The 27,029-nt window shown below is 46.0% G+C and overlaps 2 protein-coding genes across 4 annotated transcripts in view; one reads left to right on the top strand and one right to left on the bottom strand.

Annotated features, from left to right (window-relative positions):
* KDM4B (lysine demethylase 4B) overlaps positions 1-27,029 on the top strand; it is a 192,671-nt gene that overhangs the window by 15,718 nt on the left and 149,924 nt on the right. For 2 of the 3 annotated variants that reach the window (XR_014003632.1, XM_081177635.1), the window contains exons 2-4: positions 21,373-21,535; positions 25,001-25,176; positions 26,405-26,519. Coding sequence is in view for 2 of the 3 variants with exons in the window: in XM_081177635.1 (XP_081033761.1) it covers positions 21,392-21,535; positions 25,001-25,176; positions 26,405-26,519 (435 nt within the window). In the remaining variant the exon portion in view is untranslated. Of the gene's footprint in view, positions 1-21,372; positions 21,536-22,875; positions 23,029-25,000; positions 25,177-26,404; positions 26,520-27,029 lie in introns of those variants that run through there. The other variant, XM_081177636.1, reaches the window with a different exon arrangement.
* LOC308577526 (perilipin-3-like) overlaps positions 1-27,029 on the bottom strand; it is a 183,509-nt gene that overhangs the window by 89,165 nt on the left and 67,315 nt on the right. The window lies entirely within an intron of this gene.

Genomic DNA, 27,029 nt, shown 5'->3' with positions numbered 1-27,029 from the left:
GTGGGGGGGGGGAGGCAGGAAACGAAAAGCTCTGTGTCTGATTGCTCGCTAGTTCAAATGCAAGGAAAAGAATAAGAAAGGAGCGCCCCCCCCAAACAGCGAGGAAGGCAAATAACAAAACACATGGGGGAAAGCCCCCTTAGCGCTCCATGAGTTTGAGCAAGGGAAAGGCTTTAACGCAACAGCAGGGGAAAGAGAGGTGGAGAAAGGGCTTTGGGATGCTGACACGAAGTCAGCTGAGATTTAAAGCAACAGTAGGGGAAAGACGGAGAAGCCCGGGGCATGCTCCTCAGATCTGTGTAAACTAATATAAAAATATAGTTTGACTTACTTGTCCATCTAACAACTATTTCGATCTGTCATGGTGATATCCAAACATAACTACTGTATCTGTGAAATAAAGTTCCCTTTCTTTCTTTCTTTCTTTCTTTCTTTCTTTCTTTCTTTCTTTCTTTAAAATGATAGATCACTGCCAGTTTTTTTATACTGGATTGTAGATCACACCCTACTTTCTCCTTTGTCATTACAATAAGAGGTCTGAAAATAGTTTATTGTAAGAAAACGCTAGTCAGACTGAAGATACCAGTAGCCCCCTATTTCTCAAGCATAGAATGTGGGCAGATTCTTTTTTCTGGACCCTCCTCCAGTGTTAAATGTTTCCTTATAAAAAAAATCATTTCCTAGCTTCATTAGTAACAGTAAATGGATGGCAATTGCAAATACAGTATTAGGCAAACTTGGCAGTTTCAGAGTTTTTGGCTTTGTTTTCTAAATACAAGAAAAACAAACATTCTAAATGAGATCACACTGTAGAGCATCAGAGATTTTTTGTGTGCAAATTGCCAGGTTCAAATTGCCTTAATTTGCACAGGAAAAATAGAAACAAAAATTTAAAATTTTCTGGAAAACCAACAAATGTAAATAGCTAGATAATTCTAGAATAACTTTCTCTAAACTTGACTGCTATTCCATTTCTAATTTCATTGAGGATGATGATTTGTAGATATGGGATCCTGGCTCCAAAATAAGGAACTACACTTGAAGTTGGAACTGTTTATTCTTTGAATTGAGGAAGACATGCTATTATTTTTTATGTACTCTTTTCTGTTCTCTCCATGTGAAATCATTAAGGAGCACATTAAGAACATTCTCTGTATTACAGTAGGTTTTGTTGGTATGTTGCAGATGAAATGTTAAACTGGCCCTGTGCAAATAGTAGGTGTCTCAGTGAAGACATTTTAGCCCACATACAGTGGTGCCTCGCAAGACGAAAAGAATCCTTCTGTGATTCTCTTCGTCTAGCGGTTTTTTCGTCTTGCGAAGCAAGCCCATTGACGGATTAGCAGATTAGCGCTATTAGTGCTATTAGCGGCTTTTAGTGGCTTATCTGCTGATTGGATCAGCTGATAAGCGGCTTAGCGGCTTAGAAAAAGGGGGGAGGGGGAAAAACCCGCAGGAACTCGCAAGACATTTTCGTCTTGCGAAGCAAGCCCATAGGAGATTCGTTTTGCGAAGCACCTCCAAAACGGAAAACTCTTTCGTCTAGCGAGTTTTCCGTCTTGCGAGGCATTCGTCTTGCGGGGCACCACTGTACTGTAATAGTCCTGAGAAGGAAAGCTGAAATTGTACATCTTCCATTGGTACTGGAAAAGAAAAAAGGGGGATATATTACGTCTTTAAACATAGCATGTATCAAATGTAGCAAAGAAAGATCTAAGCAAATGTTAGTTTAACCAACCCTTGGAAGCAGTGCTTGTGAGATTTTCATGAAAAAGTAGGGGAAATAGTTTCTGGTGGGGTAAACACTGGTCAGAGATTGCAATTGTATCTGTACCATTGGGAAGCAGCCTGATCTACTTTGGAGCCTCACTCTGTCTTTCCAGTTTGTACTGTTATTCAAGAATGAATTAGATCTGTTAAAAAAAGAAGTGTTGTTTTTTCCCTATTCAACATAATGGGGAATCAAAAAAGGATTGTAACTTCCCACCCTTTTTATGGAAATGGGTGAAATGTACAGTGGTGCCTCGCAAGACGAAAAGAATCCGTTCTGTGATTCTCTTCGTCTAGCGGTTTTTTTCGTCTTGCGAAGCAAGCCCATTGAAGATTTAGCGGATTAGCGCTTTTAGAGGCTTTTAGCGGCTTATCTGCTGATCGGATCAGATGATAAGCAGCTTAGCGCTATTAGCGGCTTTTAGCGGCTTATCTGCTGATCGGATCAGCTGATAAGCGGCTTAGTGCTATTAGCGGCTTTTAGCGGCTTTTAGCTGCTGATCAGATCAGCTGATAAGCGGCTCAGCGGCTTAGAAAAAGGGGGGGGAAAGGGGGAAAAAAACCAGCAGGAACTCGCAAGACATTGTCGTCTTGCGAAGCAAGCCCATAGGAGATTCGTTTTGCGAAGCACCTCCAAAACGGAAAACTCTTTCGTCTAGCGAGTTTTCCGTCTTGCGAGGCGTTCGTCTTGCGGGGCACCACTGTACTGGCATAGCTCCTCTCGAGTTGATCCAGTCTGCCAAATTGTAAGATACACCCAGGGGAGTTTGTGCAGGGTCCATTAAAGCTTTTTTTAAAAAAATGAAGAAAAAGTCTACAATTTTCATTTTCTGTCAGAATTGGAAGCAATTTGCAGGCATGGGCATCCCACCTGAGGGGTTGAAGCCTACCAGTTTTTAGAATGATAGGTGCAGTGATTTTCCTTCAACAAACTTTGTAGTTTTGAGGTAGGTACAAAAGAACCATAGACATAGAGTCGGATAGGGGGCAGGGAACAGTAGCTATAAAGTAACATAAATCTTCATGGAAGACAGGGATGGGGTAGATGCATCCCCCCTAGCAATGTAGCAGTGTGCATCTTACCCAGAGGGTTGTTCTTGAGAGGTGGGCTTCTGTCCCCATGAAGTTTTGGGTATGTGATAAAGATTTCACCATTGACTTGCATAAGGGGGAGTCACAGGACCCTCAAAGTACTGTGATTGTAGTGAGTTGGAAAAATAATTCACTGGGATTAAAAGAGACCTGCTTGGCAAAATGAAGATTCCCCTATCCTTCCCAGCTCTGTCTTGAGCTCTAAGCATTTCCCCAGTCTCCATTGACTTCAGATGAACAAAACCACAGTTCTGTATTTTTGGGACAGACAAGGCTACAGAGTGACTTAGAAAGTTTGGGAGTCTCCAATTAGACTCGAGATGCCTTCCACGATCCATCACAGAGGTGCGATCTGACTTAGAGGCTTCCTCAAACCACCTCAATTTACTTTGTAATTCAGAATGCACTACCCTTGTTTCTTGCTCAGCCAGCATTGACCAAAGAAATTGTTTAGCTTAAATTTGCACCATACTTACTGTAGCTCTGGATCATCATCATTTTTTTTTTTACTTCATGACAAGATACTTTGTGGGTTGATTTGATTAATGAAAAGAGAGAGCTGTGATAAATGTAATCATTCCACTTGTGCAATGCAAGTGAGAGCCAGTGTGGTGTAGTGGTTAAGAGCGGTAGTCTCGTAACCTGGGGAACTGGGTTTGCGTCTCCGCTCCTCCACATGCAGCTGCTGGGTGACCATGGGCCAGTCACACTTCTCTGAAGTCTCTCAGCCCCACTCACCTTACAGGGTGTCTGTTGTGGGGGAGGAAGGGAAAGGAGAATGTTAGCCGCTTTGAGACTCCTGAAGGGGAGTGAAAGGTGGGATATAAAGTCCAAACTCTTCTTCTCTTCTTCTTGTGAAGACAAGGCATTATGAGTTGGATGTAGCAGTCTTAGGTGCAAAGGAGCTCTGCTGAATTACAGTGGTGCCTCGCAAGACGAAAAGAATCCGTTCTGTGATTCTCTTCGTCTAGCGGTTTTTTTTGTCTTGCGAAGCAAGCCCATTGAAGGATTAGCGGATTAGTGCTATTAGCGCTATTAGAGGCTTTTAGAGGCTTTTAGCGGCTTATCTGCTGATCGGATTAGCTGATAAGCGGCTTAGCGCTATTAGCGTTATTAGCGGCTTATCTGCTGATTGGATCAGATGATAAGCGGCTTAGCGCTATTAGCGGCTTATCTGCTGATCGGATCAGCTGAAAAGCGGCTTAGCGCTATTAGCGCCATTAGCGGCTTTTAGTTGCTTTTAGTGGCTTATCTGCTGATCGGATCAGCTGATAAGCGGCTTAGCGGCTTAGAAAAAAGGGGGGAAAGGGAAAAAACCCAGCAGGAACTCGCAAGACATTGTCGTCTTGCGAAGCAAGCCCATAGGAGATTCGTTTTGCGAAGCACCTCCAAAACGGAAAACTCTTTCGTCTAGCGAGTTTTCCGTCTTGCGAAGCATTCGTCTTGCGGGGCACCACTGTACTGTGAGTGGATCATATTCCTTGACAGATTACTAAAGGAAGACTTGCAGAGTTAAATTATGGAATCAAATTGAACTTGTAACATACAATATCCAAGTTTAATCTTTCTTTGTTTATATTTTTGTGCCTTCTGTTGTATACTATAATCACTTCTGTACAGTTTGTCCTTATTCCAAGCTTAAATGGGGACATTTGATGCTAACGAACAGATGCTGACTTTAAATGGCAGTAAGCAGAACCTGCCTAACTTGGTACTTTGTGGTAATATCCTGTTGTATTTTTTTTGTGGAGAGGGGGGAAACAATTTTGTCATTTTTGCTTTCAAATTATAAAGTGATCTACAGGAGTCTCAAATCAGTATTTATTGGGATGGAAAAAGCTCAGCTACCATGAACATTTTTTAGTGTGTATCAATTCAAAATTTGTGCTGCCAAGTGCAAAAACATGGAGTGTTGAATGATTTTGAATCCTTTGTAGGTTTTACTTGTCTGGTTCATAGGATAAGGAATTACATTTGTCCACATACCCCTGTAACAATGCTGGCAAATCAAACATTTGTTCCAGACATTTAGTTTCAAGGCAAAGCTTGAGATCTGAAAATTTATTTCCTCTTGATTTTTCCGCAGTTGTGTCTTGTGGAAAGATTTTTGCATATTTATTTTTGTTTTGACATAAACTGTTTTGGCTTCATACAGACGTGCTGTAGTTGCTAGTCTGGAAAAAGCTTTAGGCCATGTAAGTCCACATGCTCCTTGTTTGCTAAAAGTTAGGGTGTGGGAAAATATTGTACTATTTTTTTTTTAAAAAATGCACATTTTTAACACTGGAAGAGTTGGATTTGAATAATAGACATGTTTCTTGCAAAGCTCCCAGTTTTTTTCTATAGAGTTTTCAAATTGGATCAAACTTTCCTGTAGTTAAAAAAGTATATCTTTTTCAATATCTAATTCTCTAGCCCAGTGTTTCCCAACCTTTTTTGGGCAAAGGCACACTTGTTTGATGAAAAAAATCTCGAGGCACACCACCATTACAGCCCCGTGACGTCAGCACGCAGCGTCACGCCGGGAGGGACGCACGAAAGTGTAAGTTTCAATTTTTTTCCCTCCCCCTTGCCGGGGAACCTCCAAGCTTTGGGGGTGGGGGGGAGGAGGCAGCAAAGCAAGGCAGGAAGGAGAGCGCGGCTTGGCTGGGTGAGCTTTGGCAGGGGCAGGGAATGAGAGCCGCGAGGCGGGCGCTGCGGACGGAGGCGCTGCCCGCTGAGCTCGCAGGCAGCCAGGCAGGCAGATGGCGAGAGCCCCGCGCTGGGCGGCCTCTCCTCGCCGCCGCCGCCCCGCCTCTCGCCGCCCGCCTCGCCCGCCTCCCTCCAGGCAACATCTCGCGGCACACCAGGCAACATCTCGCGGCACATCAGGCAACATCTCGCGGCACACTAGTGTGCCGCGGAACAGTGGTTGGGAAACACTGCTCTAGCCACATGCATGGTGGGCAGAAATTAAACAGGAAATTACACTATCAACAAGCATCCTGGCTAACCATAGAACATCTGTCATTCATGGCCAGTGGTCCAGATGGAAAAGAGATACTACCACCAGCTCCAGTTTGGTTGCTAGCGTGGATCAGGACAGATGTGGCCTCTTGACACCTCCTCTTCATTGCCCTCTTTGCTGTTAACCTTGGCTGCTGCAGCTGCAAGATTTGCTGTTGCCAAGACTCTGCATTCTAGGGGAGCTGGAGCTGACCTTGTCACCTGCTAAATAAAACAGCCCGATACCATTGCTGGAGGAGGTGTTAATGGTGTCCACATTGGGGAAACCTTCTGCCTTAATTGAGTTCTATTTAGGATGAATGGGACTTTTTGGAGTAAAATGTAACCAAATAAGACTTCAAACTGTGATATCTGTTACTTCAGGCATTTCTTTTAGAAGGTTATTCAATTAAAAGGTATCTGAAAAGCTAGTCGGGCTTTTATTTTTATTTTTTAAGTGTTCCAAAGCAGAGGGATAGCTTGCTGTTGCTTGGAAAGAATTCTTTTTAGTACTTCATTTCATGAACATTACAACAAATGTTGTATGGCATGGTATGGGGGTGGCATCTGTGATAACCTTAGTTAAAGGACCTGCTGAATCAAGCTAGCAGTCTATCTAGTCTAGCATCCTGTTGTCACAGTGGCCAACAAGCTGCTGGTGTTCAGAGATATACAGTGGTACCTCGGGTTAAGTACTTAATTCGTTCCGGAGGTCTGTTCTTAACCTGAAACTGTTCTTAACCTGAAGCGCCACTTTAGCTGATGGGGCTTCCTGCTGCTGCTGCGCCGCCGGAGCACAATTTCTGTTCTCATCCTGAAGCAAAGCTCTTAACCCGAGGTACTATTTCTGGGTTAGCGGAGTCTGTAACCTGAAGCATATGTAACCTGAAGTGTATGTAACCCGAGGTACCACTGTACTGCCTCTGACAGTGGAGGTAGAACATAGCCATTCACAAATCTGTCCAGTCATCTTTTAAAACGATGCATTTTGGTGCTCATTTCCTCCTGGGGGAGAGTCCCATAATTTAGCTCTACGCTTTGTGAATAAGTACTTTTGCTATCTGACATGACATTAAACTTGACTGGCTTTCCCCGAGTTCTAGTGTTATGAGGGAGAGAGCAAAACCTTTCTCTATCCACTTTCCAATACATTTCAGTGCCATGTATAATTTTATAAATTTCTATGATGTCACCTCTTATCTTTTCTCTAAACTAACAATCTCAGGTTCTGTAACCTTTCCTTGTAGGAAAGTTGCTTTATCCCCTTTCTGTTCACGCAGTGACATGTGGTCTCCTTCATTTGCCAGAAGCAGTGTTGGTTTGCTGTGCTTTTAGATAATTAGAGATGGTGAGTGCTGAATTTCCTCCTCTCCTTCCACTGTGGGTTCTATAGTTAGCTGTTGCAATAAGCTTATTTGTGTTAATTAGCTGGATGTACCTTTCAGCCAGCATCATCTGGGGAGTCTTCAGTCTGAGAAGTACATGTCTTTCCCTCTTTGATTGTTGTGGATCCTGATTGGTATAAGATGCTTCCCACCCACATTTTTCTAATCTGGGCAGCAGTGGCAACTGAGACTCATTTGGTGACCCAGATTTTTCCTTATTTTGTTTCATTGCCATGAAATTTTACTTAGGTATGGAATTAGATACAGTACTTGAGAAGCTTTTTCGTTTGCTTGTGAGAATGCAGAAATCCAGAAATTTTAAAGGCAGGCTAAACAGCTCTTCGATGCAGATTTGATAAGAACCTGGGCTTTCTTCTGGTGGAATATATGCCTAGGTCAGATTATGGTCAAAGACACTCTAGATCAGGAGTGGTCTAAGGTCAGTCTTTCATAGTCTTTAAAAAACCAACAACTTGAAACCTACTAACGATCCAATAATATACGTGTTCAGTCTAGGGAGCAAGAGTGCATCCTCAGGCACTCTTAAGTGACCTCATGTTTGCACTCTTGCTTAAGTATGGTCTTGCTGGATCATAGCAGTGCTTCCCTGCATCAGGAAGTGTTTAATACTTGACGTTTTGGTATGTTCTGATATATGCTATGAGCTGCCTAGAGTGGCTGGGGAAACCCAGCCAGATGGGTGGGGTTTAAATAATAAAATTATTATTAGCAAGATGCACCTAATCCAGCTGTCAGTGGTATTTTTTGCACATACATTATTATTTTTCATAATTCTTCTTTGGCTAGACATGAAGAGGAGCAAAGATGCATGCAGGTCTCTGGAGTTGAGTCCTCTGACCTTTGGAATTCCTGCTACATCTCCTGCTGCTCAGATTTTGCCAGGAATTGCCTGCATACTTTCAAGCCATAGTGCTTTAATAGGTGCCAAATAAATGTAATATATAAATAACGGACTTTTATAATGAGTGCATTTTGCGGCGACCCGGAAGTAACAGAACGGGTTACTTCCAGGTCTTGCTGCTCGCACATGCGTAGACGCTCAAAATGATGTCACACGCATACATAGAAGCGGCGAATCGCGACCCGCACACACACAGACGTGGTTTGCATTCTGCTCAGGTTGTGAACTGGGCTCCGGAACAGATCCTGTTCGCAACCAGAGGTACCACTGTACTTAAATAGTTTTGCATCCTGCTGCCTTTTGTTTTTATGCAAACAGATTGAGGCATTGCTTGGGGCTAGACTAGGTTGTGGGGAATGCCTTCATCCCATAACCCTCTGCTGCCCTCTGCTGATACTTCAAGTGAATAGCGTATTATCATTTTAAAATATAATCCTGTAGCTTTTATGTTTGCCAATAGAATGATTATGCTGAAAATAATTATGGCAGCTACTTCTATAAGGTGTTTCCTCATATAAAGTTACTCTTAACAAAAATCTTGGCTAACATGCTGTCAGGGAACTGCCATCGGAGCATCAGGTGGTGGAGGGGCTCAGGGAGGAAGAAAGAGACTCAACAGCTGAAGCAGGCACCAGCAGGGGGAGGAGTGATTCTCTGAGGGAATGTGAGCAGGAGGGAGGGCTCAGGGACGCTTCCAGCGAAAACAGTGGGGAGGTATCTGAGTCTCACATAGGGAGACCTACACCTCGCCGGAAACTGTCACGCCGTGAGTCCAGGAGACGCGTTTCCGTTAAGGAGCTCCTTTGCTGGAAACGCTTCCGCAGACAGCCACTGTCGGACTCTACTAGTGACTAGAGCAGACATGTCTGAGGAGCTCCGTCACACACTGAGGTTTGTGGGGTCGCACAAACTCTGAGGGAGCACGATTTTACGCACAAGCAGCTAATCAATCCCTAACAGCAGTCCGACAGTCTTTGTACGCTGCCTGTGCAAGAGAAAGCATCATGAGCGAACCAACCGGAACCGGAGGAGCTGGGGTTGGGGCTGGTCCAAGCTTGGAAGATAGATACCGAGCGTTGGAGGTCCAACTGGCGCTGCAGACTGCGAGGCTGGAGGAGAGAAGGGCTCAGGATGCAGACAAGAAGGGGAGAGCCACTCAGTTCCCCAGAAAGGTACCAGGATTGGTGCAGAAGTTTGGGGGGGACCCCAAGGATTACCATGCCTTTAGGACAGAGATGCAATATGCACTTAATGTGCAGTTTGATGAATTCCCTGATGAGGAATCACGAGTTGCTTTCGTGATTGGGCATCTTGAGAGGGGGGCGAGAGACTGGGTTCGACCCCTGATGGCAACGCACAATGACGTACTAAAGGACACGATGAAGTTCTTTCGTGCAATGGATATCATGTTTTCCAGCGATATTGAGGAAGGGGTGGTGCGCAGACAGCTAATGGCTTGCAAGCAGGGAAGCCGATCTGTCCGTGAGTACTGGACTGAGTTTACCATGCTGGTTCACAGACTGGGTTGGGATTTATCGGCGGCACCCATTCAGATGCTATTTGAAGAAGGTCTTTCGTCGGCTGTGAAAGACGAGCTGTCACGGAGCCCCAGGGCGGGGTCTATGGATCAGCTGACCAAATCTGCGCTGACCATAGGAGCGCGTCAGGAGGCAAGAGCCTTGGAGAGGCGGGAAGGGAGAGGGGAACGTTGGAAGGAGTTCCGCATTCCAGACATTCCTGAGCCAGCTTTCCCGCCGGCAGAGCCGATGGAAATCGGGACAGCGCGCGCGCGCGCATTTTCAAAACCCAGCGAGGGGGCTAAGAAGGAGGGAAAGGGCGCCCGGAAATGCTATCTCTGCCAACAGCCAGGCCACTTTGCCAGAGTCTGCCCCCAGAGGAAGGAATGGCAAGGGATGGTGGGAGCTGTTGAGGGGGAAGAGAAGGGGGAGACGGAGCAGGTAAAAGCCAACGCCTGGTTGCCACAATCGGGGCACTGCAGCCAGGCCAAAGAGCAGTGAAAGTGCCCGTGCCAGAAGCTCCTCGACCTGCTCTAGTGATTGAAGTGTTGCTAGAGCTGCAAAATGGACACCCCCTAAAAATAAAGGCGCTATTGGACTCAGGCAGCTCCTGCAATTTTATGAGCAAGGAGTTTGCTGCTGAACACCAGATACAGACTATCCCTTTAAGCAACCCCCTGCAGGTGACCACGATCGATGGCAGGGAGTTGTTGGGAGGAGGAGTCAGCTTGCAGACGGTCCCAATGATCATGAGGGTGGCAAGGCACACAGAACTGATAGCGTTTAATGTGGCCACCTTGGGAGGCGCTCCCATTATTTTGGGAATGAGCTGGCTAGCTCTACATGATCCGCTGGTTGGCTGGCATCAAAGAGTGGTGTCCTTTGGTTCAGCACATTGCTTAGAACACTGCAAAGGGGAAAAGGGTTCAGCAGGGGCCCAAGCCACCCTAGCAGGGACTGAAGTAATGGAGAAGGTGAAGGTACCACCACAGTATGCAGATCTCAGCGACGTGTTCAGCGAGAAGGAAGCTGACCAACTACCCCCGCATAGGCCCTTTGATTGCCAGATCAATTTACTCCCTGGAGCACAGCTTCCTGTGGGCAAGTTGTATGCCATGTCAGACAGGGAAATGCAGGAGTTGCGAGAGTTTATTGACAAGAACCTGAAGAGAGGTTTCATCAGAGAGTCCAAAGCAGCGGGGGGTAGCCCAGTGTTTTTTGTGGACAAAAAAAACGCGGACAAGCCGAGACTTGTATGTGACTTTAGGAGGTTGAACGCAGTGACTGAACCAGTGGTGTTCCCTATGCCCAGGATTGATGATATTTTGACCAGGGTGCGGAAGGGAAAGGTTTTTACAAAGCTGGATCTAAGGGGGGCGTACAACCTGATACGCATAAGGAAAGGAGATGAATGGAAAACCACCATGTTTACCCCTTTGGGGGCATTTGAATATCTCGTTATGCCATTTGGATTACAAGCAGGCTCCGCGTGCTTTCAATCTTTTATGAACCATGTACTGGGCCCTTTGCTCTACAAGAATTGCGTTGCTTTCCTAGATGATGTGTTGGTGTATTCGGAGAATGAGGAGCAACATGTGAGAGACGTCAGAGAAGTGTTGAGGAGACTGCAAGCCAACAGGCTGTGGGTGAAACTGGAGAAGTGTCAGTTTCATACCAAGGAGGTGGAATTCCTGGGGTACCGCCTGTCAGACAAGGGATTGGCCATGGATCCCGGCAAGGTGCAGGCGGTGCTGGACTGGAAAACACCAAAAACCAAGAAGGATGTGCAGAGGTTCCTAGGGTTTGGAAACTTTTATCGTAAGTTCATCCGCAACTTCGCCCATCTGACGGCGCCCATTACTGACTGTCTCAGCAGTAAAAAGAAGTTTGTATGGACGGCGGAGGCGGAGCGAGCGTTTGAGGAGCTGAAAAGGGCCTTCGCCTCTGAAGAACAACTTCTGCATGTGGATTTACAAAGGAAACTAAGGGTCGAAACAGACGCATCTGACAGAGCCATAGGGGCGGTGCTTCTTCTGCAGCCGGGAAAGGAGGAGTCAGAGTGGCGACCGTGTGCCTTCTTTTCGCGAAAGCTGAACAAATCCGAGAGGAACTACACGGTGTACGACCGAGAACTTCTTGCGATTCATGAGGCGTTCCGGAGATGGAGGCATCTGCTAATTGGTGCACAACATAAGGTGCAAGTGTGCACGGACCATAAAAATCTAGAGTATTGGAGAACTGCGCGAGTGCTCAACCAAAGGCAGTTGAGATGGGCCCAGGAGTTCTCCAAATTTAACTTTGAGATTTGTTACGTGCCAGGCCCAGAGAATGTTAGGGCAGACGCTCTCTCACGCAAACCTGAATATTTGGAGGGGGAGGGAGCACCTGAAGAAACCCATATCATCCCAGAGGATCGCTGGGTGTGTGGGGCGACTTTGGTGGGACAAAGGGAATTGGTAGAGGGTACGGTGCTTGATGCATACGCCCAGGACAAACTCAGGGGTCTCAGGAGGGAGGAAGACAAACCCGGTGGTTTTGAGGAGAGAAATGGGGCATTGTATTACAAGGGAGCGTTATATATACCCGAAGGGGAATTGAGGGAGAAGGTACTCAAGCAGTTGCACGATAGTCCCACAGCAGGGCATTTTGGGCAACACAAGACCATGTGGCTGGTTACTAGGGAATTTTGGTGGCCCAAGGTCAGGGAAGATGTGCGGGAGTATGTGAGAGGGTGTGAACAATGCCAAAGAGCCAAGGGGGAGAGGCGGGCGCCGGCTGGTTTATTAGAACCACTGCCCACACCTGAAAGACCGTGGGAAGCAGTGGCCATAGATTTCATGACTGATCTGCCAAGGTCTAGAGGGAAAACAGCCATCATGGTGGTGGTAGACCTGTTAACTAAAATGGCCCACTTTATAGCCTGCTCACATGCGGTCACAGCAGAAGAAACAGCCAAATTGTTTGTAGAGAATGTGTTTCGGCTGCATGGCGCCCCCTTGAGGGTGGTTTCAGACCGGGGAAAACAATTTACTTCCAGGTTCTGGAGGAAGCTCATGAGCTTACTGCATGTAGAGGTTAATTTCTCAACGGCCCGTCATCCAGAAACCAACGGGCAGGCGGAAAGAGCAAATGGGGTTCTCCAGCAATATTTGAGGTGTTACGTTAATGACAGAGAGAATGATTGGGTGGAGAAGCTGGCGTTGGCAGAATTTGCCTACAACAATGCAGAGAACGTGTCCACGGGGATGAGCCCCTTTTTGGCTAATCACGGGTGCCATCCCAGAGCCTTCCCAGGGGGGGAAGGGGAGAACTGGAGCGTTCCAGCTGCAGAACAGTTCGTTGAAGAAATGGAAGCGATTCATCGCCAGCTCCAACTCAACTTAAACAGGGCTAAGGAGGAATATAAGAGGCAGGCAGACAAAAACAGAAGAGAAGGTGAAAGCATTAGGGTGGGGGACCAGGTGTGGCTGTCAACCCAAGGGTTGCCATTCAAAGGAGGTTGTAAGAAGTTAAGACCCAAAAGGCTGGGTCCGTTTGAAGTCATGCAGCAGGTCAACCCAGTGGCTTTCAGACTCCGGTTACCGAACCACATGAAGCTGCACCCAGTTTTTCACAGGTCATTGCTGTCACCGTATAGAGGAGACAGTGAAGGGAGGGTCACTAGGGGACCAGCAATGGAGGAGAAGGAACACAGCTACCATGTAGCGGAGATCCTTGATTCCAGGTGGAAGGGAGATCAAGTAGAGTATTTGGTAATGTGGGAAGGGGAACCGGAGTCGGAAAACACCTGGGTTAGGGCAGAGGATGTCAATGACGAAGTTTTAATAGAGACTTTTCATCAGAGGTTCCCACGTAAACCTCAGCCTGTAGCGAGGTTCCGAAGGGAATACTTTGCCACCACCGATGAGGAAGAGGAGTTGGAGGGGTTCCCAGATTCTGAAGAGGAAGAGGATTCAGCGAGCCAGGACGACGATCGATGGAGGGAGTTGTTCGAGACGTCTGAAGATGAGGAAGATTCTTTTCGGGGTTTTAGCCCTTCACCTCCCAGAGGGGAGGTAATGGGAGGGGGTGAGGGGGGCCCTGGAGGGGAGGTGGATGTCAGGGAACTGCCATCGGAGCATCAGGTGGTGGAGGGGCTCAGGGAGGAAGAAAGAGACTCAACAGCTGAAGCAGGCACCAGCAGGGGGAGGAGTGATTCTCTGAGGGAATGTGAGCAGGAGGGAGGGCTCAGGGACGCTTCCAGCGAAAACAGTGGGGAGGTATCTGAGTCTCACATAGGGAGACCTACACCTCGCCGGAAACTGTCACGCCGTGAGTCCAGGAGACGCGTTTCCGTTAAGGAGCTCCTTTGCTGGAAACGCTTCCGCAGACAGCCACTGTCGGACTCTACTAGTGACTAGAGCAGACATGTCTGAGGAGCTCCGTCACACACTGAGGTTTGTGGGGTCGCACAAACTCTGAGGGAGCACGATTTTACGCACAAGCAGCTAATCAATCCCTAACACATGCCAAAGTAGATGAGGCACTGACTTGGAAAGCTAAAGCAAATGAAACAGTTCTTTTCAGGTTGGTTGATGGTTTTTAAAATTCTGAGTGCTATTCTGCTGCCTCTGGTGTACAGAGCAAATGATACCAATCAGACTCTGTGATGCTCTGTAATTAGTATATTCCACAAGTTAAAGAAAACTACCAATGTTCCCTCTTAGCAGTGCATTGTAGTAGCTGCTAATGCATATTTTCAAAGGCAGCCTGTTCCAAAGACAAAGCTGAATTATTGTAATACTGCGATGACCCCAGAAGACAGGCCCCAGCCTTTCCTTCCTACCAGTAAGACACCAGCAGCAACTCCTATTCACTGAGAGGCTCTTGTTAGCAGTCGCCTTACCTTGCTTCATGGGTGAGCAGGCCCTGGACCATGCTCTGAATACAGACCCTCCAAGTGTCCCTCTTTTCCAGGGACATCCCTGATTTAGAGAAGCCATCCCAGTTTCTGATTTGATCCCGGAATGTCCTGCTTTTACTTAGGATGTCCCTGTTTTCATTGGAGAAATGTTGGAAGGTATGGAGTTATTCAACTCCTGAGCAGTCGGAAGGCAATCCTGTATAGGGAAGGGGTTTTTTATTGTTTAATGTTTTTTAAAAATATTTTTATAGATGTTGGAAGCTGCCAAGAGTGGCTGGGGCAAACTAGTAAGATGCGTGGAGTATAAATAGTAAAATTACCATTATAGATAGGACATCCCTATTTTTGTTGGAGAAATGTTAGCGGGTATGTGAATAACTGGGACAGAGCTGTTCAAAAGTATCTCTTTTGGTCAGAGTTCCTCAGACTCTCCTCCCGTGAGGCACAGTATATCTTGGACAAAAGGCAGCGCTTTTCCTTGGATAACTGCAAATTGTACTGTTCCTGTTTCCTCTGTCCTTGACTGAACCTAGACACATCAAAAAAGTGTTTCAGAAAAACACGTTGTAAACCTCAAAGGGGGAAATCACGTTGGCGAAAGACAATACTCCACAGCACCATCTGGCGTCACAGTGTTATAACACATATAAAATGTTTTTACTTTACTAATGTAGCCGAATCCCTTGTAGCTTGAAAGGACACTAATAGTGAGACCAGCATGGTCAAATCTAAGATTATTCGTTTTGGGTTTAAAGTATAAAAAATGGCAGTAATCTGGGAAGGTAGCTCTGGGTGCAATGGGTCTTTTGTCAGTGGTAGGAATACGTTTCGCAGGCAACCTAACCTGAGAAGTTTAAAATGTACTGTAAAATGTTCTAATGCAGAAAGAAGTGATGGCACACCAAAACTTTTTCCTGTGCTTTGCATTCCCTTGTAGAGAATAAGAGGAAGTATGGTTTGTATAAATATAACTAGTGATTGTTTAAAATTGCTTTTTAGCTACCCTGAGAATCATTTTTCTGAGGGTGCAGGATTTTTTAAAAAACAAAATAGTCACAATAATGGTTAGAGTTACTGTAATTGCAATGGGTGATATCCCATGTTAGCCATACTCAGAATAGAGCCACTGGAATAAATGGACTTGAGTAGCCTAAATTCATAAATTTCAGTAGGTTTGCTCTTGAGTATTGCTGAACAACCCCTTCATGGATCACTGCCTTGCCGTGGCGAAGGGGCTTGAATAACTCAGCGAAGCTATGAGCTATGCCGTGCAGGGCCACCCAAGATGGACAGGTCATAGTGGAGAGTTTTGACCAAACGTGATCCACCTGGAGCAGGAACTGGCAAGCCACTCCAGTATCCCTGCCAAGAAAACTCCATGGACAAAGGCAACAGGCATATAAATATTATGACGCTGGAAGATGAGCCCCTCAGGTCGGAAGGCGTCCAACATGTTACTGGGGAAGAGCGGAGGACAAGTACAAGTAGATTCAGAGCTGATGAAGCGGCTGGGCCAAAGCCGAAAGGACGCTCAGTTGCGGATATGCCTGGAAGCGAAAGGAAAGTCCAATGCTGTAAAGAAAAATATTGCATAGGAACCTGGAATGTAAGAACCATGAACCTTGGTAAGTTGGATGTGGTCAAAAATGAGATGGCAAGAACAAATATTGACATCCTGGGCATCAGTGAACTAAAATGGACGGGAATGGGCGAATTCAGTTCGCATGACCATCATATCTACTACTGTGGGCAAGAATCCCGTAAAAGAAATGGAGTGGCCCTCATAGTCAACAAAAGAGTGGCGAGAGCTGTACTGGGATGCAAACTAAAAAATGATAGAACGATCTCGCTATGATTCCAAGGCACACCTTTTAACATCACAGTAATCCAAGTTTATGCACCACTGGTGCTGAAGAAACTGAAATTGACCAATTCTGTGAAGACTTACAACACCTTATAGAAATGACACCAAAGAAGGATGTTCTTCTCATTATAGGGGATTGGAATGCTAAAGTAGGGAGTCAAGAGATAAAAGGAGCAACTGGCAAGTTTGGCCTTGGAGTTCAAAACGAAGCAGGGCAAAGGCTAATAGAGTTCTGCCAAGAGAACAAGCTGATCATCACAAACACTCTTTTCCAACAACACAAGAGACGACTCTACACATGGACATCACCAGATGGGCAGCATTGAAATCAGATTGATTATATTCTCTGCAGCCAAAGATGGAGAAGCTCTATACAGTCAGCAAAAACAAGACCTGGAGCTGACTGTGGCTCAGACCATCAGCTTCTTATATCAAAATTCAAGCTTAAACTGAAGAAAGTTGGAAAAACCACTGGGCCGGTAAGATACAATCTAAGTCAAATCCCTTATGAATATACAGTGGAAGTGAGGAACAGGTTTAAGGATTTAGATTTGGTGGACAGAGTGCCTGAAGAACTATGGATGGAGGCTCGTAACATTATACAGGAGGCAGCAACTAAAACCATCCCAATGAAAAGGAAATGCAAGAAAGCAAAGTGGCTGTCCAACGAGGAAATTGAATGCAGAATTCCAAAAAATAGCAAGAAGAGACAAGAAGGCCTTCTTAAACGAGCAATGCAAAGAAATAGAGGAAAACAATAGAATGGGAAAAACCAGAGATCTGTTCAAGAAAATTGGAGTTATGAAAGGAACATTTCGTACAAAGATTACCATAATAAAAGACAAAAGTGGAAAGGACCTAACAGAAGCAGAAGACATCAAAAAGAGGTGGCAAGAATACACAGAGGAATTATACCAGAAAGATATGGATGTCTCGTACACCCCAGGTAGTGTGGTTGCTGACCTTGAGCCAGACATCCTGAAGAGTGAAGTCAAATGGGCCTTAGAAAGCACTGCTAATAACAAGGCCAGTGGAAGTGATGATATTCCAGCTGAACTATTTAAAATTTTAAACGATGCTGTTAAGGTGCTACACTCAATATGCCAGCAAGTTTGGAAAACTCAGCAGTGGCCAGAGGATTGGAGAAGATCAGTCTACATCCCAATCCCAAAGAAGGGCAGTTCCAAAGAATGTTCCAACTACCGCACAATTTCACTCATTTCACACGCTAGCAAGGTTATGCTTAAAATTCTACAAGGCAGGCTTAAGCAGTATGTGGACCGAGAACTCCCAGAAGTGCAAGCTGGATTTCGAAGGGGCAGAGGAACCAGAGACCAAATTGCAAACATGTGCTGGATTATGGAGAAAGCTAGAGAGTTCCAGAAAGACATCTACTTCTGCTTCATTGACTATGCAAAAGCCTTTGACTGTGTCGACGACAGCAAACTATGGCAAGTTCTTAAAGAAATGGGAGTGCCTGATCACCTCATCTGTCTCCTGAGAAATCTCTATGTGGGACAAGAAGCACCAGTTAGAACTGGATATGGAACAACTGACTGGTTCAAAATTGGGAAAGGAGTATGGCAAGGCTGTATATTGTCTCCCTGTTTATTTAACTTATATGCAGAATTCATCATGCGAAAGGCTGGGCTGGATGAATCCCAAGCCGGAATTAAGATCGCCGGAAGAAATATCAACAACCTCAGATATGCAGATGACACAACCTTGATGGCAGAAAGTGAGGAGGAATTAAAGAACTTTTTAATGAGGGTGAAAGAGGAGAGCGCAAAATATGGTCTGAAGCTCAACATCAAAAAAATGAAGATCATGGCCACTGTGCCCATCACCTCCTGGCAAATAGAAGGGGAAGAAATGGAGGCAGTGAGAGATTTTACCTTCTTGGGCTCCATGATCACTGCAGATGGTGACAGCAGCCACGAAATTAAAAGACGTCTGCTCCTTGGGAGAAAGGCGATGGCAAACCTAGACAGCATCTTAAAAAGCAGAGACATCACCTTGCCAACAAAGGTCCGTATAGTGAAAGCCATGGTTTTCCCAGTAGTGATGTATGGAAGTGAAAGCTGGACCATAAAGAAGGCTGATCGCTGAAGAATTGATGTTTTTGAATTCTGGTGCTGGAGGAGACTTTTGAGAGTCCCATGGACTGCAAGAAGATCAAACGCATCCATTCTTAAGGAAATCAGCCCTGAGTGCTCACTGGAAGGACAGATCCTGAAGCTGAGGCTCCAAGACTTTGGCCACCTCATGAGAAGAGAAGACTCCCTGGAAAAGACCCTGATGTTGGGAAAGATGGAGGGCACAAGGAGAAGGGGACGACAGAGGACGAGATGGTGGGACAGTGTTTTCGAAGCTACCAGCATGAGTCTGACCAAACTGTGGGAGGCAGTGAAAGACAGGAGTGCCTGGCGTGCTCTGGTCCATGGGGTCACAAAGAGTCGGACACGACTAAACGACTAAACAACAACAACAACAACATTGCTGAACAATAACAACTTCATCTCTTATTTAATTTTAATTTTATACTATAACTAGAAGCTAGAATAAAATAAGTTGTCAAATTAAGAGTTCGCTTCTCCTCCCTGATTCTGGTGGTTGGGGAAAGCTCCTCTACAGCAGTCTCCCACTTGGCCCAGATGTCTGGAAAGCCACTGCAGGCAGTTCTTTCCCTTCCCCAGTCACAGCAAGCAGAAATCCATATCACTTTGGATCCAAAACCTTAGATTGCTTAGTGTAAAATCTCAATGAAACTGCTTTACTACCGTATTTTTCGCCCTATAAGACGCACTTTTCCCCCTCCAAAAATGAAGGGGAAATGTGGGTGCGTCTTATGGGGCGAATGCAGGCTTTCGCTGAAGCCTGGAGAGCGAGAGCGGTAGGTGCGCACCGACCCCTCTTGCTCTCCAGGCTTCGCGGACCTCTCCTCAAGCAGCGGGAACGTTCCCACTGCTTGGGGAGAGTTGCCGGCATCCCGAAGCCTGCAAGCGCTGATCCCAGCACGTGCAGGCTTCGCGGATCTCTCCCCAAGCAGCGGGAACGTTCCCACTGCTTGGGGAGAGTTGCAGGCATCCCGAAGCCTGCAAGCGCTGATCCCAGCACGTGCAGGCTTCGCGGATCTCTCCCCAAGCAGCGGGAACGTTCCCACTGCTTGGGGAGAGTTGCCGGCATCCCGAAGCCTGCAAGCGCTGATCCCAGCACGTGCAGGCTTCGCGGATCTCTCCCCAAGCAGCGGGAACGTTCCCACTGCTTGGGGAGAGTTGCAGGCATCCCGAAGCCTGCAAGCGCTGATCCCAGCACGTGCAGGCTTCGCGGATCTCTCCCCAAGCAGCGGGAACGTTCCCACTGCTTGGGGAGAGTTGCCGGCATCCCGAAGCCTGCAAGCACTGATCCCAGCACGTGCAGGCTTCGCGGATCTCTCCCCAAGCAGCGGGAACGTTCCCACTGCTTGGGGAGAGTTGCAGGCATCCCGAAGCCTGCAAGCGCTGATCCCAGCACGTGCAGGCTTCGCGGATCTCTCCCCAAGCAGCGGGAACGTTCCCACTGCTTGGGGAGAGTTGCAGGCATCCCGAAGCCTGCCCGCGCTGATCCCAGCACGTGCAGGCTTCGCGGATCTCTCCCCAAGCAGCGGGAACGTTCCCACTGCTTGGGGAGAGTTGCCGGCATCCCGAAGCCTGCAAGCGCTGATCCCAGCACGTGCAGGCTTCGCGGATCTCTCCCCAAGCAGCGGGAACGTTCCCACTGCTTGGGGAGAGTTGCAGGCATCCCGAAGCCTGCGCGCGCTGATCCCAGCACGCGCAGGCTTCGCGGATCTCTCCCCAAGCAGCGGGAACGTTCCCACTGCTTGGGGAGAGTTGCCGGCATCCCGAAGCCTGCCCGCGCTGATCCCAGCACGTGCAGGCTTCGCGGATCTCTCCCCAAGCAGCGGGAACGTTCCCACTGCTTGGGGAGAGTTGCCGGCATCCCGAAGCCTGCAAGCGCTGATCCCAGCACGTGCAGGCTTCGCGGATCTCTCCCCAAGCAGCGGGAACGTTCCCACTGCTTGGGGAGAGTTGCAGGCATCCCGAAGCCTGCGCGCGCTGATCCCAGCACGCGCAGGCTTCGCGGATCTCTCCCCAAGCAGCGGGAACGTTCCCACTGCTTGGGGAGAGTTGCAGGCATCCCGAAGCCTGCCCGCGCTGATCCCAGCACGTGCAGGCTTCGCGGATCTCTCCCCAAGCAGCGGGAACGTTCCCACTGCTTGGGGAGAGTTGCAGGCATCCCGAAGCCTGCAAGCGCTGATCCCAGCACGTGCAGGCTTCGCGGATCTCTCCTCAAGCAGCGGGAACCACCGCTGGGCTCCCACGGCTTGCAGAGAGCTGCCTGTTTGGGGGCTGGGGTCGGGGGAAGCTCGGGCTGCCCCAGCCCCGCGCCTGGGGGGGAAATAATTTTTTTCCTTTATTTCCCCCCAAAAAAACTAGGTGCGTCTTATGGGCCGGAGCGTCTTATGGGGCGCAAAATACGGTACCTCCTAACCAGGGCATGGAATGTGTCAGTAGATCTGCCACATTGCCCACCTCTGATAGCTGCGTAAGTTGTGCAAATATGATTTCTTAATTTTAATAGTAATAATACTAATTTATATTTTGTACCCTACCCCCTCTGACTGGGTTGCCCCAGCCACTCGGATCAGCTTCCAGCACTACATATATAATATTCCTACAACTGACAGTAGGTATTCTGCAATGACATTTTAAAGAATATCTCTAATAAGATTGTCCTTGTTCCATGTTGACTTCTTGGACTGCTAAAAATAAATAAACATTTCCCATTGGATGCATAAAACTAAAAAAGAACACAAAAAGAAATGAATCAAAGGGGGTGTGGTGGTCTTCATTTAACTTTTATTTTTATCCTCTCTCACTTTCTTTGCTGTATAGGGGCTAAAAACTCACCACCATGATGGGGTCTGAAAACCCAAGTCCACAGAATCCCAGCTGTAAAATCATGACGTTCCGTCCAACATTAGAAGAATTCCAGGACTTTGGAAAATATATTGCTTATATCGAATCCCAGGGAGCTCACAGAGCTGGACTTGCTAAGGTGAGTTTGATCTCAGTGGTCCAGGAAGTGGTCCCAGCTGATCTTCCTATGGTCTGGGACAGTAAAGGGTTTAATTGGTAGGAGCTTGGTTTTAATTGGGATTAAAGTAAAGATCAGGGATTGTCAACCTTTCGGTCCTTCAGTTGTTAAATTCTGAGAGTCACAAAATGGTTGCCATTGGGTTGCCATTGAGACATGAGAATTCACAAAATGGCTGCCACATCTAAACGAGGGTGGGGGTAACAGAACCACAAAATAGTGCAAATGTGAAAGATTTTCTAGAAATTATTTCTTTTTACATTTCCACTACTTCGTTTGAGATGTGGGTTTAAATAGTGAAAGACGTTTCAGGAACCTCCTGGAACAAAGAGCAAAATCCCACTTAGCTCTTGATTCAGGACTTCCTGCCCAACCTTCCCAAGAGAAAGATGTGTAAATGACACTCACCAAGTAGAATTTTGGTGTGTAAAGAGCAGGAAACCACAATAGAAAAAGCCAAGAGCCACCTGAAAGCAAAACACACCCCTATCTTCCTCCAAATTAACAGCTGACCAGGAAAGTTCAAACTCCCACTTAACCACAGTGTTCGCAGGGACCCTATTTGAATCTCTTCATCAGTGTAGCACCAACATGATACACAAACAGACCTGGGACACAGATCTGTATGATTTTTTACATGGAATTTCTCTCACACCATGATGCACTACAGATCACACCTATATTTAGATAATGGTTTGGGGCAGATCAGTTGTCAAAATCGTCAGGATACATATATCCTGCACCTTGAAATCATGTTTTTGATACGTAATAATGCTAGCACAAGAAAAGTGTTTTTTATTGTGCTGCCCACAAATACCAGTGCCAGCTTAAAGTTTGATACTTTAAAAAAAAAAAATCTATTCATCACACTTAAAGTGCACAATATTTATTTTATTAATCATAATTTGTATTCTACCCTTTAGGTTACAAGTCCTTCAAAGTGGCTTGTGGGTAACATTCAATTATATATATTTAAAACACAGTTAGTAATACTAACACAGAGCTGTAGCTATGGGAGGGCTAGCCAGGTTTTTTTTTTTTTTTGCCCTGAGTGAAGCCTCCAGAGGGGCGCAATTTAGGCTCCCAGCCTCTGTGTGTGTACACAAATGTGCACAGAGGGGTGCTAAACAAGGTCTTTGACCCAGGTGAAATAAAGCCTAGTTTCGCCCCTGACTAACGTCAAAAATTGGTGGCCCTGAGGAAGGTGTGGGAGTGGGGAAGTGGAAAATCTAGCTGGAAAAGGCTTAGTTTATATTTATATAATTGCTTTCTTTTTAATATTTTCAACATGGGCATTCAAGTGTGTTGGAGCATCAGGAAAGTTGTCTCTGCATAGTTGAGCCTCATTTGCCACAACCTGGCACAAAAACACATGCAGGGGACATTCAGCAGAACAAAACAGCTTCAGCAAGAAGTGAGTTGAGTCAGGAAACACAAGGTCCTCATTGAAGCAGGCCAATTACTAATTTTATTACAGATTCACAGGGGAAAGGAGTATTGTTGAAAGCTTTCCAGGTCATGTGTCCTTGTCCAGTCAAGTGTACTAATGAATTTCACTAGGTTTGCTTCCTTAGAGGTAGATTATTCTAACTAGCTATCAGCCAGTTGTAGATGGGCAGGTACAGTGAGGTTTTCCTCTTCTATTGCCTGAGGCTTTTTGCTTTGCTGGGTGCTTAATTATTGTGTCTTAACTACCTTTTTAGGCAGATAGCAAAAGGGCTTTCTTCTGGAGAATTGGGGCAGGGGGAGTGTTACTATTTTAGGTGTGAATTAGGAATAGCAAGGGTGCCCACAGTGAATTCCATTCCCCCCTTCAAATCTTTGGAACCTGGGACACTTTTTTTCTCTAAAAGCAAAGCATAAAGCACATAGCATGCTTGTTCTGAGAGTATTCCAGCTGAGGAACCCCACCTGGGCTGTAGGCCCTTGCCTGCCTAAGAAAGGAAGGAAGTAAACTTCAGCCTTTTTAATCCAGAGGTTTGTAGGCAGTAATTTCCTAGTTCAGCCTGCCCAGGTGCCGTTTAATTTTGCTTTGCTGTTGGAGTTTTCTGCATTGTTCAGTTTCCCAGGACTTCTCTGGATATCTTCCAGTTAGCTGGCCTCCACTAGACTCAGCATGGGCTCCTTGATCACGGTGAAACAGATGGTTTGTTTTCTTAGTTGAGTTGCACTGTATGTAGCAGCAGCTTATCAGTATCCTACAAATAGGCTGTGTTGTACAATCAGAAAGCTTCTTGCCCTTTTCAAGGTGCCAACATAAGACAAAAAAACAATCCTCTCAATATTGGTTGGAGTTGGTGTGACAAAGGACAAGGAAGGAAGGGATATGTGAACTGAGATTGGGTGGAGAAGCCAATATAAGCAAGGCAGTTTAATTGCTGTTACATAAGATGCTCAGGCTTAATAAGCTGCCAATGGGGAGTCACTTTTTTAATTCCAAGAATGCCCCTCGAGGTACTTTGATGCCTCCTTTATCTCCAGCCAAAATGTGACTCTTCCATGTTCTCTTGCATTGAGTGAGGGAGCATTGAGAATACTGCCTTTGATAGGGATATTCATGCTAGCAGTTTCTGCTCAGAAGGACCCTACATCTAGGGTTGGGCATTTGCCAAAAATAAATTTGGTCAACTGACCAAATATACTGTCAAAGAGTGGTCAGATGTTTTGAAAGCCTTATCAACAAATTTGATACGTAAGAACAATAAAGTAAAAATGAATTAAGTGAAATTAAGAAAAATCGAATTCATTAATTTCATTGTTTTGCAGTAGCACTCCCTCCCTCTCTCGCTATTATAACCAATTTTAGGTTTGATTTGTCTTAAATGTGAACCATTTATTGCAGAGCAACTACTTGGCTTGGCTTTTATCTTAGAAGACCACAATCAGCCTACAGTTATAGAACTGGCACCACCTGGTTCCTGTAGCAAATAAGTTGGAGACACAAGGAATTGCAGGCAGTGACCTTTGCTGTTGACGACTGCTTCTGTTCCTACTGCAGTTATAATTCATAGGCAGCAGAAACTTTGCTCATCTGCTAGGTTTGCAGCTGACTGATGTAGGAATGGATTCAAATAACCTTTACTCCTGCCCTTTCTAGTAGTGGCACCATAATGAAATAAATAGCTGACTCTGCATACAGTGGCATTCTTAGCTTCATTGAATATTTGACCAATATGTGATCAATTGATTCTCGGTTGATATTTGACCAGTGACTTGACCAGGATGCCAAGTGTATTAGCTCTACAACTGATGATGATATTAGTATAGTGTTATAATAATAGTAAAGGAGCTTCCTCCGAACTAAACAAGTAGTGAAGCCAAGATAATCCTGGCTGCTGTTTCAATGACAAAAATAATTATGTTACTGTAGTCCTTGTGCCTTTTAGTGGTGAGATCTTCACATGTGCTTTCCCACCTGCTTTCAAGGTGATTCCTCCCAAGGAGTGGCAGCCACGCAGGACCTATGACGACATTGACAGCATGGTCATCCCCGCTCCAATCCAACAAGTGGTGACTGGGCAGTCGGGACTCTTCACCCAGTATAATATTCAGAAGAAACCAATGCTGGTTGGAGATTACCGTCACTTGGCCAATAGTGAGAAGTATGTACATGTTAGGACCATTATGGTGTTTGTTTTAAAATGGACCATGATTTAACAGTGGGAGAAGCACTTTCTTATTTAGTATTGATAGAGGCAGCCTGGGTATTGGCCATGTTTAGTTTCCTCTGTGATGCACCTTCCTGTCCTTTTTATAGGGTTTGAGTCTTTTTCTGTCAAGGGCCACACTCTCAGGGATAATCTCTAAGAAGCTGCATGCCTGCTATGGTCAGAACCAGAGACAAAAGTACTCTGGATTAACTAATCTGGAAAAAAAGACTTTCCCTCCTTCAAATTCTACTATAGCTACTTTAGATTAGACTTCCCAGTCCTACTGAGGTCTACTCAAAGGAAGCCCCACTGGGGTTTGATGGGATTGCCCTCCTGCTGTTCTGGAAAGCAAGCTGAAGTAATTTCTCTCTACAAATGCGTGCAGATACAGCAGAATCTCAACAATTTGTTCTTAGCTATCTGGGGGAAAACATATGCTACCCAAGCTATACAAAAAAGGGGAAATGCTTTTTTGAAAATAATATAAAATATTGTCTCAGTTGCTCTGAAATTACATAGAAAGGAAGAGAAAGCAGTTTGAAAGCCAGAGAAAATCAGTAGGGAATGAACAGGAGGGAAGGAAGGAAGTCTAATGGGGTTTGAAGAATGAGGGCAGCTTCAGGGGGAATCGGAGAAATCAAATGAAGTGATTCCCACAGGTGCATTCTGGAGTACAGATGGCTAAAGCACCTTTCCCGCATGGTTCTTAATATGGGCCGGGGCATAAAAGGTTGCATGGCCCTGCTGTTGAGCAAAGAGGGGTAACCTAAATTTTCTCTCTGTGTGTGTGCGTTTTGTTGGCTGCAAACATCAGCTACCACAATTCTGGTGCTTTTAAGGTAACTAGCTAAGCCACATTGGGGGGCGGGGGGGGGGGGAGCTCCCCAGTAGTCTAGTTGCCCTGATGTGGCTTGTCAGGTGGAATAAATCTTTACATAGAAATTGCTTTTCTGCAGGAAAGTCATGCGCACTTTCAACTCTATGTGCCAGCTCCAGCGATTTAAAGCTCCTCCACACGTATATGTGTGTCGTGTGGCTGCAGCTGTGTACTTTGCACGCTGTTCCCTACACAGAAGCACATTCCTTATAAAAGTGATCAGGTGTGTGAAGTACAAGCATGTGAGATTAAGTGGGTTTGCCATGTCTAATCTTTTGCTTCCTCTTCTATTTCATTTACCAGGTACTGTACCCCCCGGCACCAAGATTTTGATGACTTGGAACGCAAATACTGGAAGAATCTGACTTTTGTGTCTCCTATTTATGGAGCAGATATCAGCGGTTCCCTTTATGATGCAGTAAGCGACAGTGAGATGAGATGAGTGTGTGTCCGCTCTGCAGACCCAGATCAGTTTGAAGCAGGTTTCATTGTAATTCTAATTAAATGGAAGTGCTGAGAACCTTTTGTGCAGGGATTTCTGGCTTCTTTCAAAAGTACTGCATTTCTTGTGATTCCTTAGTTAAGAGCTGTGACTGGCTTTAAATTTGCAAAGTTCACATGGGTGGTGACCCTTAAGCAGAACTCGGTGGATATAGCCGTATGTGCATTATACTTAGGGCACGTTTCAGTCATGATTTCTCTCCCTCTTCCAACTTCCATTGTCATCCTTCCCCCCTTCCACTGTGAATCAGATCTCTCCTTAACATTGGTGGAGAGTAATTCATGTTGCAGAGGGGAGTTTTTGTACCTGTTTGATGGTGTGTGTGTGTGTGTGTGTGTGTGTGTGTGTGTGTGTATGCCAGTTCTTTCCCTCAGACCTGCTGCCCAGGGGACCATTGCGTGTCCCATACCCCTGCTGCTGGTAATG

This window comes from Podarcis bocagei (assembly GCF_964188305.1).
Source record: "Podarcis bocagei genome assembly, chromosome: 18".
NCBI lineage: Eukaryota > Metazoa > Chordata > Lepidosauria > Squamata > Lacertidae > Podarcis > Podarcis bocagei.
The sequence above is the reverse complement of the archived record's forward strand: the minus strand, read 5'-3'. Positions and strand labels throughout refer to the sequence as shown.